Source organism: Mesoplodon densirostris, chromosome 6 (genome assembly GCF_025265405.1).
Source record: "Mesoplodon densirostris isolate mMesDen1 chromosome 6, mMesDen1 primary haplotype, whole genome shotgun sequence".
Taxonomy (NCBI): Eukaryota; Metazoa; Chordata; class Mammalia; order Artiodactyla; family Ziphiidae; genus Mesoplodon; species Mesoplodon densirostris.
In genome coordinates, this window is record NC_082666.1 from 35097851 (window position 1) to 35125634 (window position 27784).

The window sequence follows — 27784 nt, forward strand, 5'->3', positions numbered from 1 at the left end:
TAACTCTGTACACAGGCTGATTGCACATCTTACCTCTTGTCCAGTCAGGAGTGATTTCAAGACCTAACTCCATCACTGTGGAAGGGGACATAAAGAATCCCACAATAGCCATAGATGCAAAAGGGTCCTTGTGACAGGGCTAAGCCCAGAGTCTTCATCAGATAGAACACAGAGGAGAACATGCTGATACTGATGCCTGGTTGCATATGTTAACAACTCTTTGATTTCTACCTTCAACCCAATATGGAGTTTCCTCAGGGAAGATATGAATACAGAATAAGTGGGAAAGCACCACTTTCCCACTGTTGCCTGTTCCTGCACCAGCACTCTGTGTGGCTCAGAGCCAAGGTACCATATTGCCCCACCCTCTAGATCCTATTAGTCCTGAGCCCCATCAATTCTATTTGTATTTGTCCTTTTCTTCCCAATCTGAGTGGAACAGCTCTGAGCTAGGATGGGCTTGTTAGTTCATCCATCCCCACCATACCCCAGGGTGAATGTTGCATCCTCCTAAGACATTTTTAAAATGTATTTTTTACTGAGGTATAGTTGATTTACAATGTAATGTTAATTTCTTGTGTACAGCAAAGTGATTCAGCTATATATATATATATATATATTCTTTTTCATATCCTTTTCCATTATGGTTTATCACAGGATATTGAGTATATTTCCCTGTGCTATACAGTAGGACCTTGTTGTCTGTCCATTCTATGTATAATAGTTTGCATCTGCTAACCCCAAACTCCCTCACCCCGCATCGTGGCAATCCATCCCTCCCCCATTACCCCTCCCCCCGGCAACCACAAGTCTTTGCCCTATGTCTGTGCATCTGTTTCTGCTTGGTAAATAAGTGCATTTGTGTCATATTTTAGATTCCGCATATAAGTGATATCGTATTTGTCTTTCTCTTTCTGACTTCACTTAGTGTGATAATCTCTAGGTCCATCCATGTTTCTGCAGATGGCATTATTTCATTCTTTTTTATGGCTGAGTAGTATTCTATTGTATATATATATATATATATATATATATATATATATATATTCCATTGTATATATACAGACACAGCACATCTTCTTTATCCATTCATCTGTCAGTAGACATTTAGATTGTTTCCATGTCTTGGCTATTGTAAGTAGTGGTGCTGTGAACACTGGAGTGCATGTATCTTTTCAAATTATAGTTTGTCTGGATACATGCCCAGGAGTGGGATCGCTGGATCATATGGCGACTCTATTTTTAGTTTTTTGAGGAACCTCCAGACTGTTTTCCATAGTGGCTGTACCAATTTACATTCCCACGAACAGTGTAGGACTTTTTTCTAAGACATTTAATGATCTTTTCATCCAGAGGTCAGCAAACTATGAAGATGGGCTAAATCTGGCCCGCACCTGTGTTTGTCAGTGAAGGCTCATTAGGACACAGACACGCTTATTTATTTATAGATTGTCTACAGCTGTTTTTGTACTGCAATGGCAGCATTGAGTAGTTGCAACAGAGACTGTATGTCCCACAAAACCTAGAATGTTTACTATCTGGCCATTTACAGGAAATGTATCCCAATTCCTATTAATCCATCCTATATACCAGTGCCAGATAATGTTCCTAAAATGCCATTTCACCGTATTACTCTCTTGCTTAGCACCCTACAGTGAGGTTACATTGTCCGTGTAATAAAATCCAAGCTTCTTGGCCTAGCATCCAAGGCCCTCAGAGGTCTAGTCCTAGCCAGGCTTTTGAATCATCGATCTCTATTCCAAAAGGCAAGCCCTGCACCTGAGTTTTATTTCTCTCCTCATTGTCCCTGGAATATGCAGTGTATTTCTGCCCTTACTCACACGTTCCTTGGAATGTGCTGCCCATTAATCTGTATCTACCTAATTCCTACCTTAGTTAGTTCCTTAAAGAACTAACTTAAAACCTGCATCTTTCATGATCATACCTGTTCACAGTGACCACCAATGAGTCTACTCATATAAAGATTCCCCGCTTGTGCCATCTGGTGATATTTCTTCTGTTCAAGGCATGGTTCACCAATATGATGGAGGTCAATGTGCAGAGTGAGAACTTTATATGAACCAAGGCTCAGAGGTGGGAAAGCCTAGGAAGGATTTGCAAATGACCAGATCTGTAATTAGAACATTGTCTTTGTACATTCAGTCTTCTCTAGTGAAATACCATAGACTGGGTGGCTTATAGACAACCGAAATTTTTTTCTCACAGTTCTAAGAAGTCTTCGAAGTCTAAGATCAAGGCACCCACCGATTTGGTGTCTAGTGGGGGCCTGCACCTGGTTCACAGGCAGCTGTCTTGCTGTTGCGTCCTCACATTGTGGAAGGGGTGAAAGAGCTCTCTGGGGTCTCTTTATGAGAGCACTGATCTCATTCATGAACTCCACCCTCATGGCCTAATCACCTCCTAATACCATTATCACCTTGGGGATTAAGTTTCAAAATACGAATTTTGGGGAGAACACAAACATTCAGTCTGTAGCACACACAGCACTCAGTTAACATGGATGGAATTATTGAGTCATCAGCATCTTGTGCCCGTGACATACTATGTTTTTCTTTGATTCTTTTTTTAAAAATTAATTAATTGCTGCATTGGGTGTTCGTTGCTGCGGGCGAGCTTCCTCTAGTTGCAGCGAGCGGGGTCTACTCTTCGTTGCGGTCTGCGGGCTTCTCATTGCAGTGGCTTCTCTTGTTGCAGAGCATGGGCTCTAGGCATGCAGGCTTCAGTAGTTGTGGCACGCAGGCCCAGTAGTTGTGGCTCGTGGGCTCTAGGGCGCAGGCTCAGTAGTTGTGGCGCACGGGCTTAGTTGCTTCTCGGCATGTGGGATCTTCCTGGACCAGGGCTCGAACCCGTGTCCCCTGCATTGACAGGCGGATTCCTAACCACTGTGCCACCAGGGAAGTCCCTGACATACTATGTTTTGATTCTGGATTTAAATATAGGACAACTCTGTACCTTGATAGACCGTGGGAATGAAAGATAAAGTCCAGTAAACCTACTGTTGAGAAATTCTAGAATAAAGAGATAGTGGCTGGTTCTAGAGGTCCTTGCTTTGTCATTGGTACCTTTTAAATTTTTTATTTATTTTTTTATTGACGTATAGTTGATTTACAATGTTGTTACAATCTCTGCTGTACAGCAGAGTGACTCAATTATACGCATATAGACATTCATTTTTTAATATTCTTTTCCATCATGGTTTATCACAGGATATTGAATATAGTTCTCTGTGCCATACAGTAGGGCCTTGTTGTTTATCCATTCGATATATAATAGTTTGCATCTGCTAACCCAAACTCCCAATACTTCCCTCCCCCACCTCCCTCCCCCTTGGCAACCACAAGTCTGTTCTCTATGTCTGTGGGTCTGTTTCTGTTTTGCAGATAAGTTCATTTGTGCCATATTTTAGATTCTACATATATGTGATATCATATGGTGTTTGTCTTTCTCTTTCTGACTTACTTCACTTAGTATGATAATCTCTAGGTCTACCCATGTTGCTGCAAATGGCATCATTTCATTCTTTTTTATGGCTGAGTAGTATTCGATTGTATATATGTACCATATCTTCTTTATCCATTCATCTGTTGATGGACATTTAGGTTGTTTCCACATTTTGGCTATTGTGAATAGTGCGGCTATGAACTTAGGGGTGTGTGTATCTTTTTGAATTATAGTTTTGTCTGGGTGCATGCCCAGGAGTGGGATTCATATGATAATTCTATTTTTAGTTTTCTGAGGAACCTCCAGACTGTTTTCCATAGTGGCTGCACTTACTTACATTCCTTTGAGTTGCTGGATAGGTGGGCTCTCCTCACTGGTCCTCACTTTTCCCATCTGCTGCCATATATTGTGTGTTCTTGGACATCCTCTGGGATTAGCAGTATCAGTGATGCACCATGGATTGGAGTTCTTTGGTAAATAGTAAGTTCCTAAAATGTCCTCAGGCCTCACTTTGCCAGGAAGGTTATGTCCCTGACTTGGATATTATGTCCCAGTGGCTTGAGATTATAAGCTACTATTTCTTAAAAGTCTGTGCATTACACAGAAAAACTTGGTTATAACATAAATTATTACTATGTTGATTTGAATAACAGTGATACAAGCACATCCCCAGAAACATAGCAACTACATAAAATAAAAGCTTCCCTTAACACAGAGCAGAACAACCAGGCTTTTACATTATTGTCTTCTCCAGGATTTGGCTGTTGTAGTGTAAAATGCCATTATGTCTTGTCCAACAAGTTTCCCTTGCATATGTGAGTAAAGGGAAATGATCCATTGCAGTAAATGTCTCAAAAAACCACCCCCTTATGCATTTTGGAAACAAAACGTTCAACAAGTAAGCTATCATAAGGACAGTCCTTTCTATTCTTCAATTAATCACTTTTATGTGATGTTTATTGTCTATATTGGAGATGTATAGTGAAGAAAAATAGTAAGCATACACTCCAGTGGAACAGTTATGCTCTGAATACAAGGGAAATACATCCCTTTAAAACCAGTTTCTAGGCATTGCCTAGAAGTAAACATGTGACAGTAAGTGTAATGGCAAATAATATTTATTGAGCATTTACTGTGTGCCAGGTCATTGTTCTAGGTCCTTTACATATATCATCTCATTTAATCCGTGTCCCAGCCATATGGTTTAGGTACAATTCTTACCTCCTCTTTTTTTTTTTTTTTTTTTTTTTGCGGTAGGTATGCGGGCCTCTCACTGTTGTGGCCTCTCCCGTTGCGGAGCACAGGCTCCGGACGCGCAGGCTCAGCGGCCATGGCTCATGGGCCCAGCCGCTCCGCGGCACATGGGATCCTCCCAGACCGGGGCACGAACCCGTATCCCCTGCATCGGCAGGTGGACTCTCAACCACTTGCGCCACCAGGGAGGCCCCTTACCTCCTCTTTATGCGAGAGAAGACTTAGACCCAGGGAGGTAAAAGAATTCGTCAGAGGTCACACAAGTAGCAAATAGAAAAGCTGGGAGGTGGATCCAGGCAGACCAAGTCTAGACTTCACATTTACCATAACCTCAGCAAGCCCTCCCAACATGAAGTGCTCCCTCCAAGATGAACTTAAACAAAGATCACCCATCTAATTTGCATTGTTTGGTAGGTCCAACTGGATGATTTGTCCTATAAAATTTGAAATTGCATTGCATTATTTATATGTAGTATTTTGATAACAGGAAAATAACCCCAGAATTTCCCACTGTTTATTCTATCATCTTTGCAGTTGATAACAACCTCTGTCTTCACAATTGAGACATTTTTATTCTTTGTCTCCGAATTAACACTGCACAGAACATGACTCTGTGTGTGTGTGTGTGCGCGCGTGCGTGCATGTGTGTGTGTGTGTGTGTGTGTGTATAGAAGCTGCTTTTTCTTCTGGATTAAATTGTTGCAGCTTGGCTGAGTGAAGAGAATTTCTCCCACTCACCGAGCCCACAGCAGACATGTTAAGAGAAGGCTGCTGCTTACAACACACCCAGACACGGAGGGGCAGGTGACAACAGTGTGTGTGCCCAGCATCTCTGGAAGGGTCTCTACAGATGTGTACAGCTGCTGCTGCTTCCTACCTTCAAATTCCTGGAGCCAACACCCACCCACTCTTACAGCCTCTCTCTCTCTCTTTTTATTTTCAAGGAAAAAAGAAAGAGGCAGACGGAAATAGAAGGCAAGCGCCAAGAGCTGGACGAGCAGATACTTCTGCTGCAGCATTCCAAGGTAAGCGGCTGATCCCACAAACCTGTTCCATTATTAGACATGCAGATCACACGCCAGAGAGCTGGGCAGAGCCTGCCCTGGTGTGAAGGTGCCGCCGCGGGCTGCACCAGCCCTTTTTCATTGTCAGGAAACCATCTCTGGGCTTGTGAATTTCTCAAATTCAGGGCATTGTTACAGCATTCCAATTTCTGCAAGCATGATGAGCTGATAGGTGCCTGTGGATGGGTTGGGGGTGTGTGTGCCTGTGAACTGTGGTGGTTATATATAGAAATTGGAGGAGAATTTCCACATGGTGGGTGAGGCAGTGTTCCAGGGCTGTGTCTCCAATACATAGATGGTGTGTGTGTGTGTGTGTGTGTGTGTGTGTGTGTGTGTGTGTGTGTGTCTGTATACAGAGGTTCCCAAAGATACATTTAACATGCTCTTTACTAAATTAAAAATATTAGTCTTTTCTTTCTTGATCTGGAGAAAAGAGAGATAAGAGCAGTATGGTCTGATAAATGAGTAGAAGTGCTGTGCACTTCAGGTTATTCACATGTTTTCTTTCTACTTTAACAATTTTAACAATTTTGAAAGTGTCCTGTTAGAACACTGTCAAAGGCAGTATTGAAATGATTTGACTTGATTGGTTTCCATTGCACCATGAGAGAGAGAGAGAGATGCTTATTTATTTATTTTTCTTTAAAACATAATGCACTTAAGCATCATAATTGATGACAACCCAGGAGAAAGCTGTCACTGTCACAAGGACTCCACTGGTTACAGAATGTTGCTTTCTGCAGGCTCAGAGAATGGTGTGACCAGTGGCCAGCTGGGAGTTGCTGCTTGCTTTTCACTGCTCCTGGGCTTTTTTAGAAAAACCCTCTCATGCTCACACCAAGTTGCCGTGACATTACATGTACAGAAATTGCATCGCTCAGAGGGCTAGTTGGGAAGGTGGGGCTGACTCTCCAGGTGATGCTAGGTGTGGATTATTTTTTAACAAGATGAACCTTTATGGTTGCGTTTCCCGTTCTTTTCTAGAGGACCGGGGTTGTGCTGAATGAATCCTCAGAATAAAATTATCAGTAAGCGAGTTCCTGATTTTAAATAGCAGCATGAGGGGATGTAGGGACGTGTGTATGCATATGGCTGATTCGCTTTGTTGTGCAACAGAAATTAACACAGTATTGTGAAGCAATTATACTCTAATAAAGATCTATTAAAATAAAAAAATAAATAGCAGCATGACCTAAGTCTGCTTCACATATTTATCAGTTCACCATTAACTTGAACTAGAGAAAGGTGTTTTAAAGGAGGAAGGGCAGCACGGTACTGAGAATATTGCCTGTTTCTTTCTGCTCATCGTGTAAATCCCTTTATGGACCTTTCTTTGTAGGAAGCTTGCATCCACCCTGTATATGCCACTACTCTTCCCTTACCACATTCCTGAGGGAGGATTGAGGGCTAAAGTTAGCATCCTCTTCTTACAGAGAGGGGGGGCTTAAACACACTTAACAGAACCGAGTGAATTGTTCAAGGTCAATCTGGACAGAGCTGGATCTCTGGCTCAGAGTATAGTCAACTCACTCCTTATAAGAGACCAAACTGTATTAAACCTCATCAGATTCTTGCTTAAAAGGTGAACTTTTGAACAAGAAGAGTGAAAGAATGAGAGGCTGTTTTTGACTAGACAGATTCTCTCCTCTTTCAGCTCAATGCGGTTCTTTGCTTCTGCGTTCCTTGAATCAAAAGTCAGGCAATAAATGTATGTCAGAAGATCAAGTTTCTTTTGTCTTACCTTTTCATCTTTCTGGGTGTCAAATAAGATACCAAGGATTCATTCATTGCTGATCCAGTCCAGTGTTACAATATTCTTTTCATATTCCATCTGTCCATTTTTCATCCATCCATCCATCCATCCAATCAACAGAAACAACAGTACAGATGACTTAGTATTGCATGGGGAAGCAGTGAGATTCCTTAAAAGACTTAGAAACAAGGGAATAAGATAGTTCTCTATGGTTGTCCTGCTAAAATTCTCACACAGTTGATGAGATTGACTATTTAACGGAACACCCAGGACTTTCACCAAGGTTACCTTGCTATACCTGGGGAGAAAGGACTGGAAATGATGGAAATTTAATAAGTGGAGGCCAGTGCATTATAATTTCTCTTGCCAGGGAAGACCTCTGTAGTAAGGGTGGACCACTAGCCTTGAACAACAAAAAAGGGAAGCTCGGAGGTTGCAAAGGTGGGTTATTGGGTGCTACCCTGGAGAGAGACCCCATCTCTAGGAGGTCCCGAGTGTCTCTGCTCTGGTGAAGTGGCATCTGCGGTAAGGTGAGGACAGTCACTGGCCTCACTGTGATGCAGGTGACACTTCCCTTGTGGGTCTGCCTCTCTTTGTTCTGAGTCCATCCTCCCCAAAATAGAGTTATTTTAATAATAAGGAGGGTGGTGCCTGATTGAGAGAGATGATCACTTCAGGCACGAGAAATGAATATGTTCTACCTTAAATCAGTTAACTGTTGACTGACCTTAAATAATGTGAGTCCTCTTCCCTGTGATCGTTGTTTGGAGCTTAGCAGCCTCACCCCTGGATGGTAGTAAATTCATTGAGGTTATAGTTCCCCCGTGAGCTCTTGGTAGAGACTCAGCCAGCTTCCTGATGGCAGCCTAGCAGCCATGTCATCCCCGTGTCCATCCTCAGTAATAGTCACATTTTCTTTCAGTGCCCAATATGTGCCTTTAAATACATCCCCTCAATAATGACCACATAGTAGATACTACTCTCCCCATCCTACAGGCGAGGAAACAAACTGGTGAGATCAAGTAACCTGCCCAAGAACAGGGAGACTCTGAGTGGGGGAGCCCGATTGAACCCCAGCACTGTCTCCATAACCGTGCTTTCTCCAGGACACTGTTTCCTCCAAATGAAATAATTTGTCTAGAAAGATGTCAATTACTATCATCACTGCCTCTTTTACTCTAAGTATATTTTCATGGGCTCTGGAAAGTTTGGACCATGTGGAGATGTGCCACAGTGATGATTCGTAGTTCCTTGAAGTAGAAAATATTAAGAAATATGTCAGGAATTGCTATTTATTTTAGCATTTTTCAAAATTCCAGATGTGCTCTAAGAAAAATTATTCTCAGTGCAAAGTTAGAATTTGATTTCATATTTATTAAGATATAATTCTCATTATCAAATAGTCTTTGGATGCTTATTCTCATGCAATGAGATATGAATTATTTAGACAGATTCACTGGTCTCTTGTCAAAACAAATTTTGCAATGCAGTCATCTTGATACTTGTATATTTGACTAATATATTTCCTAATTGCAATAGTTAGGGCTATATAGTAACTCCACAAAATGGAATATCATTACTTTTTATATGAATGATAAGCAAATTCTATAAGGTGATGAAGAAAATGTTGAAATATTAGCTGCTACACCCCAGTGATTAGGAAACCTCCAGGTACTTTGACGTCCTAGCCAAATTAAACTCAGATTTCTTTTTATAAGATCCTTAGCTGTGTTGAGTATCTGATATTTGTGATGTGAGAATTTCCAAGAAATGCTCACATATGGGACCAGTAGGCAATTTTAATAGCTGTATTACTTTTGCTGATAATAAAAGGAAGAAATGTATGATCATTGCAAGAGTGAAATTCAAAAGTACAGCAAAATATAAAGAAAAACATATCAATTGTCTGCTCACCACCCAGATATAACCCAATATATTTTTATGGATTAAGATATGGAACCCTTACCACAGGCCTCATCAGCCTGTGAGTAAAATGAAATTATATTAACATTAGTCTCCAGAATGCATTAGCCTTTATCTCTTTCTTGATTTTTGTATATGGGTTCTTTTAAATTCTCATACAAAATTTTATAAATTTTGTGAAATCACATCTAACATTCATTTAATAATTTCTGACCTTGATGTCGTCCTTGGAAAGAACACCTTCATCTCAAACACTTATCTATGATGTTTCTTATACTTTAGTAGTTTTAGGATTAAAATCTAGAATTTATTTTCCTGTAAGGAATAAGATAGGAATAACTTTACTTTTTACTGATGGTGAGTCAGTTGCTTCAACATGATTTGTTGATTAATTCATTCTTTTCCCCACTGATTTAAATGTCTTCTTTATTATATACATATTTCTCACTTATACTCGAGTCTGCTATTTGTGGGTTCTTTTTATTCCATTAATCTGCCATTCCTTTAATTCCATTCCATTCCATTCTCTTTAATCCCTCTAGCCTTTTAATATATTATAATATTTCATAAAGCAAGAGCCATCATTATTCTTCTTCTGAAAAATTGTCTTGGCTTTTAATTCCATGGAAACAATTACTTGTTTTTATTGTTTTTATTATGTGACTTGTGATCATGTGAGTTTAAAACAATAAATCAACTATTGGATTATACCAGACAGACTGAATTTAATATTCCCTTTTGCCCCTTGGTTGAATTGCCAGAGATCTGTCTCTTTCATTGGTCATTTCAAGGTCCCAGCAAGAAAAGGCACTCAGTACATATTGCCACATGAATCCCTTTGGGACTGTCACATTTATAAAGGTTTGTATAACAGAGTCAGCATGGTCAGAATCCAATTGCTAATAACCACATCTTCAATACATAAGCTGTCTTTGAATTATTTATTCATGAGCAGGAACCCTGACTAGAGTTTTTTTCTAATAATCCAAGCCATGAAAATTGTCATTATATTTTAAAAACCACAGCCTTTTCTCTCCAGAAGACTGAATGGAAAAAAAAAATCAAAGAATGAATTGTGACCCTGTGAGATATTTATTGTCAACCCACCAAGGTCATTTGCTGAATAGCCCGAAGGTATCAGGAGCCTTGCTTGCAAAGACATTACAGTGTTTCTCATTATTGTGAACCGTTCAAACTAATTTTAGACTTTTCTTGGTTGTTAGTCTGTGCAAAAGGCCAAATTCAAATTTGAAAATATTGACCAGGCAGTCAGGGTACACGATGTAAAGGAACTTTATGTCTCATCCTTTCCCCCATCACATCTCCCCCAGGCCCCATAAAGAGAGCTTGAGTGGAAGTTAAAACTTGGTTTCTTCTATCGGAAGTCTTGGATCGGCTTTTGTGTGGCCTGAATCATGTAACAAAACCAAAGATCTTATTGGGAGTCAATGGGGAGGAAGGGATGTGATCAGGGGGAGGGGAAGGAGAATAGAGAAGGGGACACAAGTGCATGAGAACAAAACACAACCATTGTGCCGCCCTATGTTTAAGCCATTTTTTATTAGGAGATGGAATTTAGCCAGATTCCCAACATCACCCACTAACGCAGCCGGTGTCAGCTTTAGCCCGATTACAGGTGGATGAATGATTTGGAGTAAAAAGTAAAATCACAACAATATAAGAAGAAATCACAGGTAAATAAGTCTTAGAATGAGAAAGTCTTGGCTAATTTTTACACCAAAGCCAGAACTATAAGGTAAAAAAGATTGCTAGATAATGACTTTATAAAAATGACAAATGAACAGAAAAAGATTTCGAGACTTACTGATTCATCTCCCACTTTCCACTGTCCCCCACTCACACCGGACACTCCTCACTGCTTAGCTGGATCACCTTGAAAAGTTGCTTTAGCTTAGTTATCTTATCTGTAGATTAAAAAGGCTTGATTAGACAATCTTGAAGGTCACCAAACTCTGTCCCGCTTCCCAGCTATGATATTTATCATCCCTCCACCTCGAATGCCCTTCCTGGCATCTCAGATCTCAGCTCAAACGTTTAAGTACTCAGAGAGATCTTTCCCACCTAAAGTGTCCTCCCTCGGTCCCTGTTTGTCACATCATCCTGCCTACCTCCTGCCATGCATGTATCATAGTCTGAAATTATCTTGCATCCATGTTTATTGGAATGAAGACTTGGTGAGAGTGGGGACTTGCCTGTCTTCCCGAGAGGTGTCTTCAGACCTGGCACAGTGCCTGGCATGTAGGGGATGGATGGGGACCCTGCTGTTCCTGAGATGGGGAATGCAGGAGGAGAGACAGGTTTGCAAGAGGATGAGTAGTTCCTTTTGGCTAGCCAGTGGGAAAGCTTACTGCATTCCTCAGGCATTTGGATAGTCCTCATGCAGTGCTACTCAGACTGTGGTCCTCAGTCTGGCGACATCAGTGACAGCATCACCTGGTAGCTTGTTAAAATTCAGACTCCCAGGCCCTATCCCCGATCCACAGAGTCAGCATCTCTGGGGACAGGGCCCTGGAATCTGTGTTAGAGCAGGCCCTCCTGGGAATCCTTATACAGACTGTAAGTTTGAGAGGCTCTGTTCTAGTTTTGTTTTCCGAGGCTGGACCTGCCCACAGAGCAAGAACCAGATTTACTTCAGGAGGTCTCTCCATCGGCCTTTCAGGAGCCCTGTCAAGACTCCATGTGTCAACTGGCAGCTCCCCGTCTGCTGCTTCTTTGTCTTGACTCTTCACAGTTGCCTCCACTTGACAAATGCGAAGTTTTGACAGTCCTTAGTACCTGCACGCTTTGATAGACTTATTTTTTTGGATTTTTTTTTTTTTGATGTATGTTACTTGGACAATAAGGGCATAAGAAAAGAAAACTTTTTAGTTTAGTTTTCACTTCTGCTGAGCTCTACTTGTCCCTAAATTCTGAAACACTCAGGCGGCCAATGAGAGCCAGAGCGATACAGGGAAGGTGGTGCTTTGGGCGGACGTGCGTGATCAGTACGCACAGGTGCCTTACATCTGAGGCCCTAACACAGTCTGCTCTAGGGTACAAGGTGAGGGGATCTGGAGTAGGTTAAAGAAGCCTCTGGAGGCAAATAGATTTGAATTGGTGGTTTTCCCTGACAGCAATTACTTTGGGGCCAAGTGAAAACTCAACTAAGCTTTTTTGTTTTTGTAATGTCAAAACACCTTTGTGAAACAGACTTCCCTGAGACCAGGCCCACTGTCTTGTTCTGTTAGATCCTCTCTTCCTAACTCCAGCTGTTGTGGATGTTTTGGTGATGTCACTGCTGTATCCAGTGAAGAGACAGATTTGGGGACACATATGCTTTTGGTGTTCATGGTCACCAGGCTACTTTTGTCAGAGGTACTGACCAATGGCTGGGGCTAAATCAGCCAGAAAATGGGGTGAGGTGGGGTAATTCAACCCTTCCCTTGGTGGCAGGAGGCACTGGGTAAAGAAGAGCAGACAGAACATTCCCAAAATCAGCCACTTCCTCGCATTTCAAGAATCCCTGGCTTGTAGAGCATCTCCTGCTGGGGCACAGAAAACTGGGACTCTCCATGGCTGCCTTTCCAGAAGGGTCCACACACCAAGTCTGAGGTTGCCAGCATATCAGTCTCCCAAAATCCTGAGGTTTTTACCTTCCATGGGTGGAACTAGGTTAATGTCAAACATTTTAGCACAGGAAGCTCTCTGAAAGGGTGACCCCTTCCTCCCAAGTAATCAGAGTGAAAGACAATCGAGAATTTTCCAGTTCACCCATTCACTCATTCATTGGCTGGAACTGAGCCAGGTGAGACAATGAGATGCAAAGCTGAATAAGGAATGGCCTTAGCCATTGAGGATCTGGGAGTCTACAGGGGGGACAGATATAAAAAGAAATAATTTGAGGGCAATCTAAAGAATGCTCTAGGAGTTCCCTGGTGCTCCAGTGGTTAGGACTTGGCATTTTCACTGCTGTGGCCCGGGTTCAATCCCTGGTCGGGAAACTAAGATCCCACAAGCCGTGTGGTGCAGCCAAATAAATAAATAAATAAAATTTAAAAAATAAAGAATGCTCTAGAATATGTTCTCCACTATAGGAGACACTAATCCTGCCAGCAGAAGTGGAGGAAGGCTTCTCAGGTGGCATTTTACCTGCTCTTTCTCAGGTGAAAAGAGGAGAGATCAAGGGAACAGGACGAATGACAAGAATAAACATTCCTATAGTACTAAGTATAGACCCAGCACTTCTAATGTATGAACTCATTTAAATCCTCATAACACACCTCTGAGATGAGCACCGTTGTTGTGTCCATATTACAGATGAGGAAACTGAGGCTCAGTGAGGCTAAGGGCCTGTCCTAGGTCACACAGCTAGTAAAGGGCAGACTGGCTCCAGAATCCAGACTGTTAACCATTGTTCAGCCTGGTCTCTTGGCATATGCGAGTGTGATCTCCCTGGAGAATTTTGAGTGGCTTGAGTGGAGAATGGTGGTTCTGAGGATTTTGTTTGTTTGTTTGTTTTTTCCTTCTGTTGCCCACTTAGGAAGAGAAACCAATTTACCCCACCCATTCCCACTTTCCAGTGAGGGGTGGGGGGAATCTCTGTAATAAAGCTTTGGAGAATGTTGTAGTTTGCTAGGGCTGCCATAACAAATTCCACAGACTGGGTGTCCTAAACAACAGAAATGTATTTTCCCACAATTCTAGAGGCTAGAAGTACAAGATCAAGGTATCAGCAGGGTTAGTTTCTTCTAATGCCCTCTCCTTGGCTTGTTGATGGCTGTCTTCCTCAGGTGTCTTTACACGATCTTTCTGTGCTTGACTGTGTCCTAATCTCCTCTTTTTATAAGCACACCAGTCATATTGGATTAGAGCCCATCCCAATGACCTCATTTAACGTTAATTTCCTCTTTAAAACCCTATTTTCAAAATAGTCACATTCAGCAGTAGTGGGGCTTAAGACTTCAACGTATGAATTTGGGGGCGGGGACACAATTCAGCCCACAGGAGAGCCACCAATATACACAGATTGCACCGTGAGCTTTCACACATGATTTTATATTTTTTTTTTTTTTTTTTTTTGCGGTATGCGGGCCTCTCACTGTTGTGGCCTCCCCCGTTGCGGAGCACAGGCTCCGGACGCGCAGGCTCCGGACGCGCAGGCTCAGCGGCCATGGCTCACGGGCCCAGCCGCTCCGCGGCATATGGGATCCTCCCAGACCGGGGCACGAACCCGTATCCCCTGCATCGGCAGGCGGACTCTCAACCACTTGCGCCACCAGGGAGGCCCCGATTTTATATTATTAAACAATGCCCTATACATTTTTAAGTATTTTTTTACACTTTCTTGAGTAGTCCTTGCAAACTATTTATAACACGTTTACTGGCAACATGTTAGCAATGCTGTGTAACTGTTTAAGCACATTGGGGTGAGAGGGTGGCTCCTGTCTGCAGTCACTTTAGCAGTACAGTTAAGAATCATATATGAACAAACTGGCGTCTTTTTTTTTTTTTTTTTTTTTGCGGTATGCGGGCCTCTCACTGTTGTGGCCTCCCCCGTCGCGGAGCACAGGCTCCGGACGCGCAGGCTCCGGACGCGCAGGCTCAGCGGCCATGGCTCACGGGCCCAGCCGCTCCGCGGCATATGGGATCCTCCCAGACCGGGGCACGAACCCGTATCCCCTGCATCGGCAGGCGGACTCTCAACCACTTGCGCCACCAGGGAGGCCCCCAAACTGGCGTCTTTAATGAACGGAAAGCTGCAGGTCAATAGCTATAAATATGCTTCTCTATGCACTCTGAGTGACCAAACAAATCTCCACCAACGACTTGTAATTCAAAAGGAAGAATAGCACCAGTGAAAACTATGGCCACCTGGACACCACCCTGATGATGCGTTGCTAACAAAAGGTCCAACCAGAAGTGCAGGAATTCCAGCCACCAGAACTTGGTGCTGTACATCCAGCTCCTGTACATCTTGCTCCATGGTGCTGAATGGTTGCCTGGCTTCTCAGTAGAATGGCAGATCAGAACCATTAATGAATTCTAATTTACTATTACTAAATGTTAGTAATTTTTAGTGACTTATTTTATAGGTTCATAATAAATAGCCCATAATCCCATGTAAAATGAGAGTTTATGAACTTGTGTATCTTTTGCTTGTAAGAGCTATCGAAAGGAAACTAGTAATCTGAATTGTGTGTCCACAATGTTAGAGACATAGTCCATTCTCTTACTTCTGTAAATCATATTTAATTGGTTCCAAGCCGTGCATGACCTGGCTCTTAGTCATCATGAGAGCTCCCTTTCTTTCACTTCCTCACCCTAACTAATGAGATCAAATGAGATTCAGATAGAGGGGATGCCAGGGAGCCGGAGAACCTAGCACTTACTCTGTGTTGACTGGCTTCAAGGCGATTATTCCAGTCCTTGCTGGGAAGAACTTGTCGCATGCCCTTCTTCTGGCAGAATTGGTGATGCATCCTCACAGTGGTCCATTCCCATGACCACTGACCTGCCCACAGGGATGCTCAGCCATGATGTCCAGCCTCTGGCAAACATCCAGTAACCACCAAATGCCATCTAGGTAACCCAAATCAAAAATCCTCTCCTATGCCTTACATGCTTTGCTCTTCATTTTAGGGAGTTTCAACATGCCTTTCTCTTGAGCTGTTTTCATTTCCCTTCTCAAAGCACTAATCAATCACTCCCTCCTAACCACTGACCCAAAACACGAAAACTTTTCATTTTACTCCATGATTATATTGGGACACAGACACACAGGTGGGGTGCATAATTTTAGTACCATTAAGAGACAACTGCTGAGGATGGTTGGGAGTCATTAAAAATGAGTTTTTAAGAAGAGGTGTGACATAGATTAATCTTTTAAAAAGAGCACGTGAAGATGGACTGGATGTTACAGTGATCTTAGGAAATGTTATAATGGAACTGTAGTTGCATAGAAAAATGACCTTATTTTAGAGACTCGTACTAAAATATTTATGGGTGCCATGTCATGATGTTTGTTATTTACTTTAAAATGCTTTGGTGGAAAGAATATATGGGAAAATATGGCAAAATGTTTATAGTTGTGAAATCCAGATGAGATTACACAGGCATGCATCATATAGTTTCCTCTGTTTTTCTGTATGTTTTCAAGTTTTTTAATAATAGAAAAGTGGAAATCAATCCTTTTGGCGGCTCTCTGGGCCTTAGGCGAGAGAGGCAAGTAGGGGGCCAAGTAGTGAGAAGCGATTCAGGTGGACACTGATGAGGGGCGGAGCTAAGATGGAGACACCGCGGAGGGAGAGGAGGGTGTGGACTGAAAGGTATCATCTAGTCTGTTCTCTTCGCTCATTCCCACAGTCCAAAGTGCTTCGGGAAAAATGGCTGCTGCAGGGTGTACCTGCTGGAACTGCGGAAGAGGAGGAAGCCAGGCGGCGGCAGTCTGAGGAGGATGAGTTAAGAGTCAAACAACTTGAAGGTAACATTCAGAGGTAGGTGGTTTCCAGCCCGGGCCCCCAAGCTGTGACTTCACCGTGCAGTAACCACCTCTCTCCTCTAGGGGGCGTTTCTCAATGCCGTCACCTTTTCCCAGGGCTTTAGAATTATCTTCCTAAACAGAGTAGGTACGTTGTTGCCACTGAAACTTTTCCATACAACCCAGAATTTTGACTCTGAGTACTAAGTATTGTATTGGGATGTCACACAGTACAGTGATGTCTTCATGGACCAACTAGGTGTGGTAAGCAGCTTGCCCCTTCACTAAATGTCCCCTTTTTGAGTTCTTCTGTCAGCTTTTGTCTTTTTCCTTCTTGAGCTCAGGCTGTTAGCTGTTAGTGGGTCTGTTGTCAAATTTGCTACATTTGATCAATTTGAAATGGGAAAACTGTAGCCAAGGGTCTTGGAGTTGAAACTGAGGGCACCCCTGTGAGCTCTGTGGCTGGGCTCTAAAAAGTAACTTTGTATTGTCTAGTTTCAATGCTCAGAGGGTGAGTTGCTTCCTTTATGGTCCTCAACCAGGTTCTGAACATTTCAGTCTGGGAGATAAGTGACCTTTCTATGGCCAGTGGCTGGCCAGGCTCAGACAGAAGCAAAATAAATATAGGTTTCTACTTGGGAACTGCAGCCACGCCAGGTCCCAGGGCACCCAGCCAGAGATGTGAGATGGTGGGGGAAGATGGTGTGTGGAGATGCCTTAGAACGAAATCTCCCCTGCCACCTTATCCCACCAAATTCTGCTGGAAATCTCGCCTTGGAGAGGGTCATCTCTTTCTCCTGAGGTTTTGAGCTCTTTTAAAATACAAAGAGTAATAGCTAACTTGCTACCAGTCATTTGTACCCAAGAGTGAATGAAGCTGGTGAGGGTACCTAGGGGACCCCAATAGCATCATCAAAGGGAAAAGCAGACCGACTGTAAGCCCCAAAGGCCTGTGTCCCTACTTTGCTTGAGCCCTTATGCCCCTTAAAGAGTTCTCAGAGCAGCTTGCCCAAGCTTTGCTTGTGGCGGAAACTGGCTAAAAAGTTTATATGGGGTGTGTGTGTGTGCGTGTGTGTGTGTGTGTGCATATACATAGATACACGTACACACACACACACTTTTCCTTAAAATACAAAGGATAAAGGCTAAATAATACATATATACATATATATATAACATTGGAAAGGCTAAATTATATATTAGTGTGTGTGTGTGTGTGTGTGTGTGTGTGTATACCATTAGAAGAAGAAATTTTAATCCTGTAAATACTGACATCAAGCTTGTGAAGACAGGTACCTCCAGAACCCCAGGAAAAGAAGGGACTTCATGTTAGAAGCCCAGAAGATAGAAAGGGGAGGGGGTGGAATGAAGTAGCTCAGAGTCCTGAGCCTTGGGGATTCCCTCTCCTCAGAAGTGGCTCGGCTTGCTGCATCTTAGACAAGATGAGGGAGCCAAGGATAGTGGGAAATATTGACAGTAAATTGGAGAGGAAAAGGTAGCTCTGAGACATGGTTTTATAGGAGGTTTGTTTTTAAGTCTCAAAGTGGCAAGTCCATGGTGCTTTCAGCTGCAGTGACAGTTGATACCGTATAGCATCTCTTTATCTTTACTCTTGTTAAAAGCTCCAGTGCATTTCCTATCTCTTTCTTACTACACTACACTCCAGATGGGTCTGGCACCAAGCAGATGCTCCATAGCTGTTTGTTGAATGAAAGGATTGGGGCTGGGACCCCTGCCTGGCAGAGGGAGGCTGGGGAATTACTCTCCAGTCCAAGTTGGCAAAATTCTAGGAACCAAGTAGCCTGGGCACTGTCTATTCACAGCAGGAACCGTGATTCAGGTTCACATGGGGCAGCATTGTACTGCTGAGGAGTTCTAGGCAGGATGAAGAAACAGGGATGAGAATTGCAGGCCCCCTCTGGTATGGAGGGAGACAGTATACACATGGATGGGCAGAAAATTTGATTTAAACTTTTTTTTTTTAAACCTGGATATCTTTCCTCACTGAGCCTGACATGTGCATTCATTTCATGTAGTAGGTATTATTACAGATGGAAGGCAGACAGGATTTGGAAAGTAGGATAAAACCAGTTCGATGACCTTTTCTGGTTTTCTTAAATGGCATCAGAAAACGTGGTCTTCAACCACATTGGCAGTTTCACTTTGGCGTGAATACAAATATATTGTTGTTCTAGCCCCATAGGTGGTAACTCTCACCTGTGATGAGCCATTACACGAGGGAAAGGAGTCTTAAATCAAGACTCAGTTTTGGCTAAATTAATCATTGGAGCGAGATATAAGAGTTAGGAGCTGGTTTGTGGTTCAGGTGGGCATGACCATACTCCGAAAAATAAAGAGAATCTCTTATTATCCTTTGAGTCAACAGAAGAAAGAGCTCATTCAACGCATGCAGGCAATCTCTTGGAGGCCATTTAAGAGAGAGATTCCCAAGCCAGAAGGAAAGAAATCATAACAGCCTAAAGGGGTGGGGTGGGATGCTTAGGCCTGGATTCAGGGGGCGTTTCCTTCTGCCATAACCATAGCTTTGCTGGACATCGGCCAAATGGGCATTGGCCATTTGTTGGAGAATGAGCTGTGTTCCCTGGAGCTGCTTTTCTGTAGGAGCAGGGCTGCCAATGGGCATCATTTCCTCCTTAGGGCCTCTTGAGGGAGGAGTTTCTTCCTACCTTAGATGTCAGTTTCTGCTTCCCTTCATCTTACTCGCAACTTCTCTTCTACAGTATTTAGCATCTTTAAGCTTCAGTCCCAAGGGAAGAAAGGAGCTCTCCCCGCTCCTTCCTTAAAGGAAAGGAGTCACCTAAGACACTTTCCTGAAGTCAAGCATTGGTTTTCTCTCACACTCTTCGTCACTTGAACTGCTTTAAAGGTTCATTGTAAACATAAGCATCCTCCAGTCTTACAAGGTCTTTGTGGATTGGCTGGCCTGGCTCTGCTAATTTTGTCCGAGCTCGGCTAAGAGACTCTAAGCTGTAGGTTGGATGAGCCTGCTCTCATTTTCCCTGCACTAATGAACTAATCGTGACAATTTCCTTTTACAGCAATGGCAGAGGTGCAAGGGGGCTAAACAGGCACAAGGTGTAGGCTCAGAACTGCCCGTGAGCCATTAGCCAAAGCAAGTCAATGGCTAATCCCAAAACCCAGGGGAGGAGGTAGACAGTCAACCTTTTAGAGAAAGGAACTCAGAGTTATGGGGCAAAGGGTACAGATACAGGAAAGGGTGAAAATGGGTACTAATCCTTCAGTCTTCCAAAGCATGATTGTTCAATTAACAACTGCAAGCATTAGGGAAAACTGACCAGCAGGAGGGAAAGTACAGAATAGCCCAGTGAATGAGAAAGAGGATGAACTAAAACAACTCAAGAATTCAGAGGAAAAGAATAAAAGAAAATATGAGCGGCTTTGAAATAAGATCTGATCTTTATGTAATAGGAATCCTGGAAACTGTCTGCAGGTCAAATGCAGCAGAACCACTAAATTAAGGAATTCTATAGGAAAATTTCTTCGTTTGAATTGGAACATGAATTTGTAGATCTTAAGATTTGGGTCTATCTAAGTCCTCCCCCAGCAACAAATCAGATTTTCCTGAAGAGACGTATGAACTCTTTTCAAACTATATTAGTATATAATATAAATGTACTAAAATATGTTAGTACCTTTAGGCCCTGAAGGTATATTAGTCTCTTTTGGTGAATCAGGAGTAGCTTAAAGAACCTGACGGAGCCGTAGAGAATAGCAATTCAAGAGCAGGGAGAACGCCTGCAAGGAAAGATTAAGGGAAATCAGGGTCAGTTAGTTTAGAACCAGAGAAGATAATGATAGCAACCTAACTCAGAACTTCAAGTGTGTGTAGGATTTAGGCCACATCTGAATTCTTTATGTGTTGGCCATTCTGAATATGATAAAGACTTAAAATAAAGCAAGAGAATTTGCGCTTAGACATATGTCTGTTTCCCTAGATATCTTCAAGAAGAAAGAACATAACCACCTTTCTAATTCTGATTCCAAAATTCTTTACAGTGCCAGTAGCCATACAGGAAGTTCCAGGTTTACAGACATGTTTTCTTCCAAAATGTTATATGTAAATTGGTGGTGATTTGGAACTGAGAACGTTGTCTGTTTTTAAAACTATTATATGTGGTGCGTAGGTTTTTAGGGCAGCCCACAAGGAGGATGGGAAGGAGGGGAGGAAGAAGGGAAGGGAGGGAGGGAGGGAGAGAAAAATGTAACTAGACTATTAAATCTGGGCATTAGAATCACTTGGGAATAAAAATATGAATTCCCAGGCCTCATTCCAGGAAATTTGGATTCAGTGACCAAGGTGAGGAGCCCTGTAATTTATGTTTTTCAAACAGTGCTCCAGGTAATTCTTTTGCATGGTCAGGTTCAAGAACAATTGCTATAAATGGAAAAAAGCATAGATCATAAGTGAAATCCCATTATAATACCTGTAAACCCTCAAGGGAAGTGAGAAGTAAATAGTGTTTGGAAGAAAATTGATTTCACCCAAACAGATAACGAAGGACAACCCTGACCCTTGATTTCAGACTGATTCAAAGTCTTAGTACCTTGACTCAAGGAAATTTGAACCCTGCTTTGGGACTCCTGTAGGTGGGAATAAAGCTGTCTTCTCTGGCATTGGGCTGAGGTCTCTCTACCATAGGTCCCGCCGTGGAACCAAGCTTTTCATTTGAACTTGATTGGAAACAGCCTTGGTTTACCAAACTAAAATTGCTACCCGTCAGGAAAGATGGCTGCTTTCCCAAAGGCCAGAAAATGCTACCATTTTTCAAAGGTTTCTGGCTGAAATTAAGAGCACGATAGCCTTGAAATGATGACTTCATTGATGACAAATGATATATCAATTGTCAAATTCTTTTGCACAACTTTTCACAGGGCAATTTCAGGATGGCCCCATCTGTTGATTGTATTCTTGGCTCACTAGAAACCAGGAGCAAAATAGGCTAAAAAAAAAGAAGAAAAGTTGGAATTGTTGAAAGCAAAATCTGTACACAGATTTCTTTTTTCTTTTTCTTTTTTAAAAAAATTGGATATCACATCTGTCTGCTTTATTTCCCATTGGAGTGCTATATTGAGAAAGCCCAAAAGATTGTTTCTGGCTTGGGCCTGTCATCCACCATTGTCCATGCCATCACTGGATGTGATGCATCCCTGGGGGCCACAAGTGGGTTTCCCATTGATGCTTTTGGAGATTTTAGGCAGTTAGATTCACACTAGCTGTATCTATTTCACATCTGCTCCAATCAACAAGTCTTGTCACTTGCCGTGGTTTTCTCACCTGAGATTCTCTCTTATTTAACCAGGTTTTATTTAAGTGTTTGAAATATAGTGTTCTTAACTTTCTTTGATTAGTGAGAAATATGAGGAAAATTTGTTCCCCCACCTTGGAATTACTCCAGAGAAGATGAGAAACCTCACGAAGTGGTAAATGAAAAGGGAACAAACTGTCGCAAAGCCAGGGTTCTGATTCTAGCTCTGCTGCTAATATGCTGTGTGACTTTGGGCAAATCTCTCATCCTCTCTGGTCTCAGTTTCCTCATCTCTTCAGTGAGAGGTCTCTCAGGGTCTTCCAGATGTGGTATTCTGAGATCCTCTAATTTGGGAGTTTGGCTAGAGATCCCTCTTCGGAACAAAGAGATCTATGCAGAGAAATATCACTATTGTAGAAGGAAGTGGTTTTGGAGACAGGCCAGAATCGGGGAAAGAGGTTAAGTTCTCAGGAAACAAAAGCTCCGTGTGTAACTGACTCATCCCAGAGGTGACTAATTCATCTGAACATCTGTCAGTTCTAAAGTATGTCACATCGAAATATTCATTGAATAAAATATTGATGCCTCAGTTGCTGACCCAGAGAAGGCCATGCAACTTTTTAGAAAGAAAATTCAAGATGCAAGTGGTCTGGTTCAGTTCTGCTTCTGACTCAGGATTCTTTGAGTGCCTCTGTTGGTCTCTGATGGACACCAGAATTCACTTAATTTTCCACATTCTTAAGACACTCAAAGCAGAAGACTGGTAACATCAGGCATAAGCATATGTGTGTTATATTATGGGATTTTGGCAACCAAGAAGATGACAGTGACCCACAAATAGCTGTTCTAGAAAAGGCAACCACAGAAATGTTCATTGGAATCACAAAGGACACTTGCTTGGGATTCAGTGTGTTCTTTCTACTTGCTATTTTTAAGTCTGTGATGTGCTGTTGTTTCTTGGCAGGGCACAGAGCATGCCACATTGGCTCTCCACATCTGTGCACTCCTGGCCACATTTGGCAATCTAGTCCTGCCAAATTCCCATTCTTTTTCTTTCACTAAAATAAATCTTTATATAGTGTAAACCATATGGTGATATAATGGTAGCACTATATTGTCTAATATTCATTGGTCTCTTACTCTGTTCTGGGTACTGACTTAGCTTTGGGGCCTCCGTGAATTCATTAATATTCTCATTTCATCCCCAGAACATTCCCACAAAGTAGTTGTGATGATGATGATAACCATTATACAGCTGGGTGAACTGAGGCTTAGGAGCTAAAGTAACCTGCTGCCCAGAATGACCCCTTTAAGAAGTGAAAGAGCCAGTATTTGAACTCAGCTCTGCCTAACTCCAAAGCACATTCTTAAAAATTTCAACAAAAGTGGTTATTTTAAGCTAAAAATCTCTTGAGACTTGTGATATTCAGTGAGATCACACCAAAATTTCCCTCATGGTATAAGTGGATGGATAAGGAACGTGCTCCTCCCTCCTCGGAGACCTTGAAAGTGCTCCACTGCGCATGATCATTGTGACTGGGGAGGCTGCCCCCTTCAGGTTCTTTCAGGAGGTACAGGTTCCCTTTTAGGTTTGCTTCCCTTCCTTTGCTCGCTGAAGCCCTTTGCTCCCGAGTACACTTTCTTGGTTGTCTACAGCCTAATCTCTGCTGGAAACAGTGTGTGATTATGTAAAGGGCCCCCAGCATAGCACACTGGTTAGGAACCTAGACCTTAGAGTTTGATTGACCTTGGTTTGAGCCCTAGTTCTGCATTTATGAGTTGTTTGATCTTGGACAAGCCCTGTAACGTCTCTGGACTTGAGTTTCCTCACCCGTACACTGGGGATAACAATGACCGTCGTGAAGCATCGTTGCAACTTGTAGAGATCATATGCATGTGCAAGTGCCAAGTACAGTAGGCTGTCATGAAGTAAGAGTAGTGCTACTGTTATTGTTTTCTCTATCCTTCTGGAGAGGGTTTCCAACAGTAACACTGTTGACATTCGGGGCCAGATAATTCTTTGTTGTGGGGGACTGTCCTGGGTTTTGCAGGATATTTAACAGTGTCCCTGCCCTTTACCTAGTAGATGCCAGGAGCACTATGCCCACCCCCAGTCATGACCGTCAAAAGTGTCTTCAAGCATGGCTAAATGTCTCCTGTGGGCTAAAAATCCCCCCGCTGAGAACCACTTCTCTATAAAGCCTGGAGTTACAGGTGTTGATACTAAGATAAAAATCACCACATCAAGTAGCTTCAGAATACAGAACCCTTAAAAGATTTATGAAGATAACATTCATGATTCTTGGTGCAGAATGACGTAAAGTCTTTCAGTTAGTTGAAAATAGGAGTCTTCGCTCAGGCACTGAGCCACGAAAGTCAGTTATGTGTTAAAAAGAAATGGTTGCCTTTTTTTTTGGCATCCAATGCTGTGCTGATTTTGCAAAGGCAGTGAGTTTATGACAGTTCTACAGTTCGTAAAACTGTAGAATCTTAGCGTATGCATAAATGAGGTGATGTTATCTGGATCAACTTTTATCTGATACTCCAATTTGCAGTGAACCCAGGGAGTGCGAGGCAGTAGACAGGCTCTCCCCAGAGGCTAAAAAATGACAGGAAGCTTACTTCCCCACAAAGTAACACCCAAGTCCACATTGGAATAAGTCTCATTATCACAAAGAGTCCTCCCTTGGGATGAAAGTTATGTTCTCTGCAACTTTTCCCGGCTCTCTGGTCCCTACCCTGCCCCCTAGGGACCACACAGAAAAGTCCCTCTTTATAGACTGAAATCTGGATGCTTCTGGGTTGTGGTCAGCTTAGGAAGCTGAGTCAGACAAGGGAGGAAGCACTCTGAAAATACATTCAAGCACATCTGCGTTGCACGTGCGTTTCCCAGTTGCCAATAGTGGAAGAGCCTACCGCCCGATGTTTCCCAAGCATCTTGCCTTACTCGGGTTTTGTAGGCTCCATTATAATTGCCTCATTGTTGCTTAGGTAGATTGGGTATAAAGTACCTGGAATAATGAAAATAGTGGGAGAATTCCATCTATACACTGAGACCACGTAAGAGCCACACTTGGTGGAAGTTTGCATTTTGCAGCCCTTAGAACAATTGCCGTAATTGAAGGAATTATGCAAAGTCAACTTTCTTGGCAGCTGGTCCCAGGCTTTTTGGCCTATGATTGCCATGCCTCAAGTTTCCTCTCTACAGATGCTTTGAAAATAGTATTTTTCTGCCCCAATAGCTTATAATGTGGTCACTTCTAACCCCTCTATATTCTTGATGGATCAAAAACGTCAGGGGTCCTTTCAATATTTTCTTCCATGGTCTTCACCAACTGTATACCAGTTGTGCATTCTGAAGGCAATGGATGGTCTCTCAGGTCCTTTCCATCAAGGACAGTCTATGATCTTACAACATGGGGGCCTTACAGTCAAGTCTGATGGCTGAGGTCCAGCGGCCATGGGGACCCAGGCAGGCTTTGATGGGGAGCAGACTTGCAGGCAGGCTGACCCGACACCTCCATCACCACAGTCTGCAGCCAAGTCGATCTCCTGAGCACAACCCTGCTTTGTATGCTCTCTTTTCACTACTTAGGCCCAGAGAAGAGTCCTGTGGGACCTGCTTACGACCTATCACTGCAAGGCCTGCCTCTCCTGGACTTTCCAGTTTCTCCTCCTGTCAGGTCCAAGCCTTGAGCCCTCCACGGCAGCAAGTGGGAGATAAGCTCACAATCCCTCTCCCGTTCTAAGATTCCAGTTCCCTAGCAGACGTGCAAAAACAGTAGAAGGAATGCCCCTGTTCTTACTGTTACCCCACAAGCAACTTCTGCCATCAAGCGTTCTTTAGATCTCTCACCCAAGGTGTAAACCTTAACAGTGGGAATTTCAGGCCAGGTGAGAAGAAAAGGGTGTGCAGCCATAGATGAGTTAGGTTTAGGCAATGTTTTTTTAGGAGGGATTTGCCTACATCCTCATTCCCATCCCTTTTTGGAGAAACTATTTTTGAGCACATTTGGTGCACATGTGCAATTACACTTGCAACGTGAAGAATTAAGGTTTATTGTGCTCACAGATTCTCAGTCAGGAATTTGAGCAGAGAACAGTAGTAATGGCTTGTCTGTGCTTCACACTATGTGGGACCTCAGCTGGGAAGACACAAATGGCTGGGGGTGACTCAAGAGACTGTGTGCTGGAATCACCTTCATGGCATGTCTAGAGCCTCAGCTGGGATGACTCAAGGGCTGGGTGGGACTAACGTGCTCGGCACCTCCACATGGCCCTTCCACAGGGCTGGCCTTCTCCCTGCATGGCAGCTGGGTTCTGCGAAGGAGCACCCCATGGGGAATGTCTAGAGAGCAGACATTCCAAGGGAGCCAGTGGAAGCTGTAAGACTTCTTCTGTCCCTGCCCCCCTTGGAACTCTGGTAGCATCACTTCCACTGTGTCCTGCTGGTTTCAACAGAGCCACTAAAGCCAACTCAGATTCAAACAGAAGGAAATGAGAATCTTTACCTCTTAACGGGAGTGGCAGGGTCACATTGCAGAAGAGCATGTGGGATGGAAGAGATTTTTGTGACCTGTTTGGACAATACGATTTGCCTCAGAGCCTATGTTTTTTGGTGCATATTTGAAGCCTAGTCTTTACTATTATGTAGCTTTTGTTTGAATGTTCCATTGATTATTATGTTGTGTTCCTCTTTATTTTTATGAATCTTAAAATTCTTTTTTTTCCTTTTTGACTGCGCCACATGGCACGCAGGATCTGAGTTCCCCAACCAGGGGTGGAACCCGTGCTCCCTGCAGTGGAAGCACAGAGCCCTAACCACTGCACCGCCAGGGAGGTCCCTTAAAATCCTTTTTGATGCAGTTAAAAAACAAAAAAGAGTTGAGGAATAGAGGCCCTAAAGCCACATGTGAAGTGACAAGACCACAGTGCTCCCTTCTGTCTAACAGCAACCTCTCTCCACCCCGGCCCCCCACTACTAAGCCTTTTGATCTCCTTTGAAACAGAATCTCTGTTGGAATAATACACACTCCAGGGATCTCGGAGTCTCACGGTTTTCCCTCCCATGAGAAAAGGCAAAGGAAAAAAGTGAATAATGTTTGAATATTGCCAGTGCACAGAGAATATCTGTAAGGTTAGGGACACTTCTGCCAGCACAGACTGTCACCCCAATCTGGGTGCCTGGAGGAAGGATTTTACACACTGCCATGGTATGTGACGTGAGGGTTGCCACCTTAGCCAGATTCTGTCTGGAAGGACTGGACATCTCAACACCAGTGGCGTTCACGGCCATTGCTGGGCCACATGGCTCTTTAGCGCAAATTAGAAAATGCAGCTCACCGTTTGGAAAAACCACTGGCTGGATTCTAGCCTCCTCTACTCCTTCGGCAGGTGTCTGCGGGCAGAAACAGGCTGCATAGGCACGTGCATTGGTCCTGCTCACTACTCAGTCTCCACTGGCCTCCTTCCTATCGGTCATTAAGGTATTCCCAGTTACCTCCTATTCTTTTTTTTTTTTTTTGCGGTACGCGGGCCTCTCACTGTTGTGGCCTCTCGCGTT

At 43.0% G+C, this 27784-nt stretch overlaps 1 protein-coding gene across 7 annotated transcripts in view; it reads left to right on the forward strand.

Annotated features, from left to right (window-relative positions):
- PALM2AKAP2 (PALM2 and AKAP2 fusion) overlaps window positions 1-27784 on the forward strand; it is a 497574-nt gene that overhangs the window by 209229 nt on the left and 260561 nt on the right. For all 7 annotated transcript variants that reach the window (XM_060101237.1, XM_060101227.1, XM_060101231.1 and 4 more), the window contains 2 exons: window positions 5661-5741; window positions 16819-16949. In XM_060101237.1, coding sequence (XP_059957220.1) covers window positions 5661-5741; window positions 16819-16949 — 212 coding nt within the window. The remainder of the gene's footprint in view (window positions 1-5660; window positions 5742-16818; window positions 16950-27784) is intronic.